At 47.3% G+C, this 9,771-nt stretch overlaps 1 protein-coding gene across 1 annotated transcript in view; it reads left to right on the top strand.

The window, feature by feature from the left end:
* The window catches only part of INSL3 (insulin like 3), a 30,559-nt gene extending 21,271 nt beyond the window's left edge, over window positions 1-9,288 (top strand). Inside the window, exon 2 of the mRNA XM_086946800.1 lies at window positions 7,341-9,288. Coding sequence (XP_086802926.1) covers window positions 7,341-7,624 — 284 coding nt within the window. The 3' untranslated portion in view covers window positions 7,625-9,288. The remainder of the gene's footprint in view (window positions 1-7,340) is intronic.
* Window positions 9,289-9,771: the final 483 nt, after the last annotated feature.

The following is a 9,771-nucleotide window of genomic DNA, read 5'->3' on the forward strand; positions in this document are numbered from 1 at the left end:
TCAGATCCAATTCGTCACCCCCCCTCATGTGTATCAGCAAAAACAGTGAGCTGCGAGCGTATTATAAAGTGGGGAGAGTCACTACAGTCCGCACCAGTACACTGGAAAGAAGCGCTTCAATCTGAGACCTCACCGGCCAGGAATGTACAATTCGCCATGGTAATCCTCTAACCCTGGCCAGTCCGCACACGTCCCTCCGGCCAGAACCCTCGTAGGGCAACCCCCAGTGGCAGAACAAAGGAACAAAATGGCCGTTCTCGACAGGGAGATGTTGTTCCGAGACAAAATGGACGGGTCCCTTCTCGACCAGTTGCATGAACCCAACGGAGTGATGTTAATAGGTGCTCCCAATGTTGCAAGATAACATAGGACAGGAGCAGGGCCATCTGAGTGTGGGCATTCGAGCTAGCTAGATGCAGCGCCTGTGGCGCCGTCCTCGAGGGCAGCAAAACCACTGCAGGGATCATGAGCTCCAACAGGGGTGGAAACAGTGTAGCGCTAGTGGAGAAAGCAGGCAACAAACCACGTTCGCTAACACTGCCGGAGAGCTGAATTATGGAGCACTCGTGCGGCAACAATGTAGCCCGGGCAGGAGTCAGGATAGGCAAAGTGTTACAGTGAGGAAAGCAAACCGGCGGTGTAGCCTCCACCCTGGGCGCATCAGCCTCAAGTCTCTCGCACAGCGATAGGGAGCCTTCACACATTTCTGCCCTCCAGTCGGCAAGTGCAGCAAGGATCGAGCCATACGTTAGAGCAACCGGGGATTCCATCCCCTCCATAATCACAGGCTCGGCTCCCAAGTCGGTACAGTGCCCAGGGCTTCGCGGTACAGACCCATGCTGACCCGAGGCATCGTCAACAATCACCGCGCCCGGACCAGACATCTTCGAAGCTCCGCCGGGAGAATCACAAGGGCGTGTAGGCACAGCCAGCACAAGGCGAGAGGGACTTAGGTTGCTGCACCAGCCCAGGTCTTTTGGCAGCAGGCGATCCTTAAGAAAGCCACCCGTAGATAGAATCAGGCTTGTGGGGGAGCTGCGGTAAAGAGATGTCCGCCATCATGGGGGAGGCGCAGCGCACCTCACCTGTGGGTCCCGGCAACAGCGGCACTCTCGAGGACTCCCGGTCGGCAGGCACGCCGATTACAAGTTCAGGGCAGGCGCGGACATTACCAGAGAGTAACACCGGTCAGGACGCCAGGGTCGCTCCGCATCCGTCACCCCTCGGGACTCCAGCTGCCGCCAGCAACGCATCTCATCCTGGGTCTCAGACACGAGGGTAGAAGCGGCCGCCGCGGACAACTCGATGAGAACTCAGGATCGCAGGCAGGCAGGGACACCGGGGGAACACCAGTCAATGCGGCGCACTTTCGCCGTTCTCCCGCTATCACTCAACGGCAGGATCAAGAGCCTTTCCAAAATTGAAGCTGTGGTAGACGGTAGAGGTATTGTGGATGGCTTGGCTGACCATACTTGCATTTCCGTGCAGTTTGACAGTGGGGGCGTCGACGGTGCCACCGTCGACAGTGAAAAACCTGTATCCAACTGTGGAGCAAGAACCTTCGTCGAAATGTGTGTCCGTCGACGGTAACATTGTCGTCGACGATGTTTTCGTCGACGGAAGTGCCTTCTTCGTCGACGAGGAGGTCGTCGACGGGGGTATTTTTTTCGTCGACGGTAACTTCGTCGACGAGGATGTCGTCGACGGTATCTTCGTCGACGAGGATGTCGTCGACTGTAGGGCTAGCTTCGTCAACGCCATGATGTTCGTCGACGTTAGAGTCGACGACAGAGTACTCGTCAACGGTACCTTCAGGATCCTCGTCGACGGTGGGGGTCGACGATAGATGGTACTATCTTCGTCGAGGAGATGGGTCGAACTTGGACCTGAACCAACGTCGACGGTGAGGAGGCTGTAGACATCACCATAGCTGGTTTTGGTCACCGTAGATGTTGAAGAGGTGGCCACATGAAGAGATGACGACGGTGAAGCTGTATTTGACGCTGAAGTGGTCAAAGGTGCAGTCTGAGGTCAAATTTTATGAGAAGCTGCTTTGGAAGATGTAGATTTTCCAGTTTTCCTTGAGGTCGTACTAGGACCAGATTTAACAGGTGGAGAAGCTTTTTTTGAAGTAGAAGGCACGCCAGAATCCTGAGAGGATTGGGCTTTTTTCAACACCTTCGCCCCAGGAGAAGCTAACTCAACCTCCGCTCTTACTATAGGATATAGAAGACCCTGAGGCGATGCTCCCTACCTCAGAAACGGGGTTATCCTGGTCCTTTATCTTCTGGAGCCACAGGAGAAGATGACCCTCTCTGTACCTGAGGGTTTTCTGAGAAAAGGTTCTGCAGATTTTACACTCCTTCACCTCATGATCTGGATACAGACAATATGTGCATTTCTTGTGAGGATCCTCCTTGAACAGCAGCCTTAGCTTTCCACAAGAATCACAAGCCCTAAAAAGGGATTTAGAAGTAGACATCTTTAGAAGGTAAAAAACCAACCAAAGTAAGAAGAAACGGAGCAGAGCTCAGGGAGACTCCCTTCACATGACGTGCGGTAGAAAATCTGAGAGCCTGAGCCTCTGGGGAGAACATTCTGGTGGGTGCTGTCGCCTGATTGGCTGCAGTTTGGTCTATACAAAATGACTAGGATAGTCATGAGTGTGGAAGTTTTTTACACTGGAGCTTAGGGCTACTTTACTTCCTGGTTTGTTATTACCAAGGTTTTGGCTTTTCTATAGGCATATTATTGCTTTTTTATGTACCATGGGACTCCCACTCCGACGACGGGGAATGATTCAGGCATGTGAATCTATGAAAGACACCCCATTACTGGAGAACAGGGCCTTGCGTGGCTTGATGAATCAAACTTAAGAGTTGTGTCACTCTTGCACCCTGTTGCGTGGCCCAAGGGTAATGCAACATTTTATTATATATGCCCCTAAATTCTGATCACGAATCGTGCAATTAGGGGTACGGCGCATACGTTTGTAAAGTGCCACAATTTTGGGTGTTTTCACAAGCATAATGCAAAATTATTGACATTATGTACATTTCACCAACATAATATAAATATCAATTAGGCCAAATAAGATCACTTGGTCCTGCAGGATGAAACCCTGGTGAAAGATGTCAGCGGCCATTCGGGTAGAAAACCAGCAGGAAGAACACAAAGCACAATTATCAGAATTTAGGGGCATATATATTGAAATGTTGCATTACCCTTGCATCACAGTGATTCTTGACGTCCCCGGAGTCTTTTCAAATTTTCCAAAAATGAGTCTCACCTCCTCGATGGTCCGGTAGTTGAAGCCCATCTCCTGGTTTATGGAACACGCCTCTTCCTGATCCTAGATACACAGGATGCATGTATCAGAGCCCCTTTCACCTGAAGACCAGGCTCAGAGGGAACGGAGATAGTCCGTCCTCTCACCTCCAGGCTAGCCCTATACACCAAATGGTAACGAGTGTGAGTGACTATCCATAAGGGGAAAGGGGGGAAGAAGGAGAAGAGATAAGACATCTCTTGGATACTTGGCGGCTGTCGATATGGTACTCAACACAATTCGATCAAGGAAAAAACCCCAAACCAGACTGCAGTCTGCACGCCCGGTGACCATATATCCCTTGAACAAAGCAAACATACAATAGTTTACCAACACAGACCAAAACATACAGCACACATACTGTAGCCCCAAGGTCGGTCCCCTCCTAGTACAAGAGTCTAACTCATCCGTGATAATATAGAGAAGGGATACAAAGGTACACAATTCGCTATTTCTTCATAGGAAATAATCCAAGGATTCTTATTCCAATCATAGGAAAAAAAACAGGATACCCAGCACAGGAATAGGGACGAGGAAATACTTCTTCAGCGGTCGAGTCAAAGAACAAAAAGTCTCGTAAGAAATCAAGGTATAGAACCAGAAATAACGGTAGGCAACACGCCACAGTTCAAATGGGGAGAGAAAATGCCAGAATAAAGGACCCACAGAGCGAGGCTGCTACGCAACCATAGGCGGACTGTGGGACAGTGCACTGACCTAGTAACAAGTGTAGTGGAGGCAAGGCAAGAAAAGAGACAGCAAAAAACCAGAAGAGTCCTTTGTCCGGTGGTGTGGGTTTTCCAGGCATCCAGCGCAATGCAAGGAACTGCGCTGAGCAGGAATCCGAGCGTGAACCAGGACGTCTGAGGAGCCGGCAAGCCAGCACCCTTCTCCCGGACAGGAAAACGGAGGACGCGCTTTATATAGGTCACGCATCCTCCCACGTGACGTCCGCAATTAATGACAGCGCAAGTTCCTGCAAGAGCTCACATTCACATACACAAAACGGAGGCCTTCTGTAAGTCTGTGCTCCTTTTGGGCCCTCCTGGGGGCCTCAAGTGATCCCACCGGGGTCAGGCTCTGGTCAAAAGAAGCATTTTGCTGATAACAGTGCTTTGTTTTCAGTGTGAGCATCAGTAAGCCGCTCTGGTATGGGCCGTCACTAACATCTTTTGTCCTTTATATCTTGGCTGTGAGAAGGTGTCAAACAGGAAGGGACTCCAAATATCTCCCAAACCCCTGACCCCCGTTTCCAATAATCACACTGTGGATACTTGTGCGCATTAGTGAGGCCTGTCTGGCTCGAATAGTATGCCTGACAATCATGCATTTGATTGCATTTCTTCAAATGGTAACACAGAACTTAACTGCAGTGTTTAAGTCTAGACATATTCAAATATTGCCACTTTAATGGAATAATTATTATCTACATTAATGGCTTGGCCAAGGCACTAAAAGATGTAACTAGTGACGTACCATTTATCCAGGGGCATCCATTGCCAGTTTTATTATATGCTGACGACGCGGTCTTGATGGGAAGAACTCCCAATGCCCTTCGTCTATTGGTCAGAGGCTTTGTCCAATACATGGAGGGCTTAGACCTGCGCGTCAATTTTAAAAAATCCTTTATTATGCCCTGTGGCACCGGGAAATGTAAACTCAATACGATACATTTAGGGCCAGACAAATTAGAATCTGTTAGTTCATTTCCCTATCTTGGTTTGGTTTTCGCTGCGAACAGCTCGTGGTGTGGGCATAAGGCCCACGCCACGAGCAAGTTCTCGAAAGCCAACAATTCTATCCTGAGTTTGTCCCGACCTAAGAAAATAGGTGCCACTAGAGCTATTTAAAATTTTTTTAAGCTACAGTGTTTACCAGTAGTCACATACGGGGCTGAGGTTTGGGGAGCAGGAAAAAGTCCCGGGATCCAGCGTGAAGAAGCGCGATTTTGTAGGAAAATCCTGGGTGCCCCAATCTCCTCCACAGAATGGATTTGCCATGAGGAACTTAACCTTTCCTATGTATGCGACTTTATTAGATCTAGACCCGTTCTTTATTGGTTAAAGATCTGGAAAAATGATTCTGCAATTTTAACACAAAATATAATAAAAGACTGCCTTAAATGTGATCATGGCATGTCAATTCCCTGGCTCGCTGATGTTTTAAAAGCATTGAGCGATGTAAGCAGGGAACATCTTTTCTCCGATCCTAATAACATTGAAGTGAATGACAAAATTGAGGTCAAACAAGCACTGTATGCACTTTATAGTTCAGAACGAATGAAAAAAGAAACTGTCAAATCAACTGTTGTGCTTTATCAGAAAAATGAATTAAGTAGGAATAACCTTGCACAATACCTCACTTTACCGATGACGAATTGGGAAAGATCACTACTGTTCCGATTAAGGGCAGGCTCTATAAAAACTTTATTGGGATTTCCCTTGGGCTATCACCATGCAAATGATTACAATCCATGCCCATGTGATGGTATTAGTAAACAGAATGATTTGCATTTTTTATTCTTCTGTAAATTTTATTTAAAATATATTAATTGGTTTTTAACTCCGTATTTTATAAAACACAGACCCCTTTCATTAGGGGAATCCTATGCAATGTTATTGTCCCTGGATACAGATGAACTAATTTTTCACACTAGCACTTTTTTGAGAATTATCACATGTGCACGTAAAACCATGGAAAGCCCTTCTTAAATTGTTTACTTGCCCCATGAGAAATGCTTCAGTTTTTAAACTTATTATTCCATATCTGTTTTTAATGTATAAATTAATGTTTTTATTGTCTACTTTTATGAATTTTATGAAATTCGAATAAAGGTCTTTTGAATTGAATTGAATAGAATAATTGTGAAAACATTTGAAGGAAAGGCCCAAAGATTTCCCCCCTTCATGCTCTGGGGGAGGGGCACGGCATAAAAAAGCTTGAAGACTACTGCCCTAAACACTCCCAAAGGGGGCGCTGAATCGAAACGTCATGTCAATACATTGATAACCAGGAAATCAGGAGAGGAGGGTCAGAACCCAGGGGGTCATTTCCCCAATCTAATAGTAATGAGAAGGGGAACAAACTGTGCTTGAGGCGCGGGTCCTAACAGCAGGATTACCCATTACTGCTAGACCTCATGTACCCATTACTGCTAGACCTCATGTACGCATTACTGCTAGACCTCATGTACCCATTACTGCTAGACCTCATGTGCCCATTACTGCTAGACCTCATGTACCCGTTACTGCTAGACCTCATGTACCCGTTACTGCTAGACCTCATGTACCCATTACTGCTAGACCTCATGTACCAGTTACTGCTAGACCTCATGTACCCATTACTGCTAGACCTCATGTACCCGTTACTGCTAGACCTCATGTACCCATTACTGCTAGACCTCATGTACCCGTTACTGCTAGACCTCATGTACCAGTTACTGCTAGACCTCATGTACCCATTACTGCTAGACCTCATGTACCCGTTACTGCTAGACCTCATGTACCCATTACTGCTAGACCTTATGTGCCCATTACTGCTAGACCTCATGTACCCGTTACTGCTAGACCTCATGTACCCGTTACTGCTAGACCTCATGTACCCGTTACTGCTAGACCTCATGTACCCATTACTACTAGACCTTATGTGCCCATTACTGCTAGACCTCATGTACCCGTTACTGCTAGACCTCATGTACCCATTACTGCTAGACCTTATGTGCCCATTACTGCTAGACCTCATGTACCCATTACTGCTAGACCTTATGTGCCCATTACTGCTAGACCTCATGTACCCGTTACTGCTAGACCTCATGTACCCATTACTGCTAGACCTCATGTGCCTGTGTTTAAAGTCTATGCTTCTAGATATGCTATTTTATATTTTTTTTAACATACCATGAGCTGTGTCATCTTCTGAACACATTAAAGTAAAGGAAATGAAACAAATGCAGTACGGTAACATGTTATTGCGGAATGAAGTACTAATGCCTTATGTATGTCTTGCATTTCAGGGGAACTCCTGGATTGGCTGAATAGTGACCACTTCTTCTTGCTTCCTGACCATCTCAACTCCATTCCAGATGGTGAGGGGGAGGGCCAGGACCCCACAGGAGCAGCTGCACCCCTTGGAGGCGCCAAACTAGACAATCTTCTGGGACCCCAGGAAGGCCCGATGCACGAAGAGGAAAATGGCCAACTCATGGCTACGCCATCCCGTTCCAAGCGGAGCACGGGCCCTGCAGGCTCCTGCTGCAGGCGCGGCTGCACCAAAAGCGAGCTTGTGCGCTTCTGTTAGAGGCCACAGGGGAACCAAACCAACCCAACCAAACAAAACCTACCCGAAATCCACACAAAACCACAAGAGCAGAGCAGCCCTCTTTTCCCAGCGACAAGACTGACAGTGGGACTTTGTGCAATGCATTGACGTGAAAGATGACCCTGAAAATCTGTGCGAGAGACCCTTGAGGGGGCTACATTACATGATCAAATCTGTACCCAAGCAGGAAATAGTGCATTGATGTGAAAGATAACCCTCTAAAGATGTGTGAGAGAGTCTTGAAGAGGCTATAAGACATGATCAAATCTGCACCCAAGCAGGAACTAGTGCATTGATGTGAAAGATGACCTTAAAGGTTGTGTGACACTCTTGAGGGGGCAACAAGACATGATCAAACCTGTACCCAAGCAGGAATTAGTGCATTGATGTGAAAATGACCTTAAAGGTTGTGTGACACTCTTGAGGGGGCAACAAGACATGATCAAACCTGTACCCAAGCAGGAATTAGTGCATTGATGTGAAAGATGACCTTAAAGGTTGTGTGACACTCTTGAGGGGGCAATAAGACATGATCAAACCTGTACCCAAGCAGGAATTAGAGCATGTATGTGAAAGATGACCTTAAAGGTTGTGTGACACTCTTGAGGGGGCAACAAGACATGATCAAACCTGTACCCAAGCAGGAATTAGTGCATTGATGTGAAAGATGACCTTAAAGGTTGTGTGACACTCTTGAGGGGGCAACAAGACATGATCAAACCTGTACCCAAGCAGGAATTAGAGCATGTATGTGAAAGATGACCCTTAAAATCTGTGTGAGATACTCTTTCTTGAGGAGCTACAGGACATAATCAAATCTGTACCCAAGCAGGAATTAGAGCATGTATGTGAAAGATGACCCTCAAAAGATGTGTGAGACTCTTGAGGGGGTAACAAGATATGATCAAATCAGTACCCAAGCAGGAATTAGTGCATTGATGTGAAAGATGACCCTGAAGGTTGTGTGAGAGACTCTTTCTTGAGGGGGCTACAATACTTGATCCAGTCAGTACCCGTGAAGGAATCCGGGAACAACACCAAAAACGGGGTCAGCAGAAGCAAAAAGGATAACAGACTTTCTTTCCTGTTGCCACATGCTGTAGTTCTAGGTGCAAGAGGCGGGGCTCATGATTGGGACAGGTTGAGAGAGTAAAGGGGGCGGGACCCTGATACTGCCGGGCCCACATTGAAATGCTTGGTGGCCACTCGTGCAGTGTTTATTCAATAAAGTACCCTGTTCTGGTGCTGTGAAGTGCATGGCATCGAACATTTGACTTTAACCCTCAGGGGAGGGCGGGGCTTGGGAAGCAGGCACCTTAAAAGCGCTAGGACTTCACCGCCCACTCAGGGACCTCCACAGCCCCAAAAATACATGTGCCCGAGTAAGGGCTAAGGAACCTCAAACCAATGAGGACACAGTAATATCACAAGTCCCTCTGTGGCAGACTGGGAAGCAGCACTCTTTGCAAGCCTCAAGTTGGTCCCTCTGAAAGGGCTTCAAGGTTGGGGGCAGGGTCAGTCGACAGGGACTTTATAGCCAAATCAGGAACAGTTCCCGACTTTGTACAGGAAAACAGAGAAAGCACCTTTTTTAAGCTTGATTTATTTTGATATATCTGTTATTTTGTGCAGCCTAAATGTGTTTATTGTTTTTACGAAAACTATGACCTCTATTGGTTGGACACCTCTGAGGGGGGGGGGGGCACCTATGAGGGCGGGGCAACTCTGAGGGTAGGGCTCGGGCTAGAGAGAAACGTAAATAAATCAAATATTTAATAGCGCATGGCAGGAGTGATGGAGAGTGGGGAAATAGATGACATGAGCCCTTGGCCCTCCTGTTCAATACATTCCCTTACATGCTATTGGCTTCCCTATACACATACCTCTCCACAGACCAAGATATGCAAACTGGACACCGGCTGCTTTGGAAAATAGATCTAGCTATCGGCAATTACTGGTTTAAAATATCCTGCGCTTCGGACGGGTTCCCTGCTGCTTTGTTTAGGGCGGCACACTGATCAATAAAACGCCAACGGCCGTCCAGAGGAAACGGTTCTTCGCATGTATATTCTGGCTTCTTCTGTAAAGGTGATCGCTGTTGGTCCTTTTTCAAGGCTGTAGCCAAT

This window comes from Lissotriton vulgaris, chromosome 12 (genome assembly GCF_964263255.1).
Source record: "Lissotriton vulgaris chromosome 12, aLisVul1.2, whole genome shotgun sequence".
NCBI classification, from domain to species: domain Eukaryota; kingdom Metazoa; phylum Chordata; class Amphibia; order Caudata; family Salamandridae; genus Lissotriton; species Lissotriton vulgaris.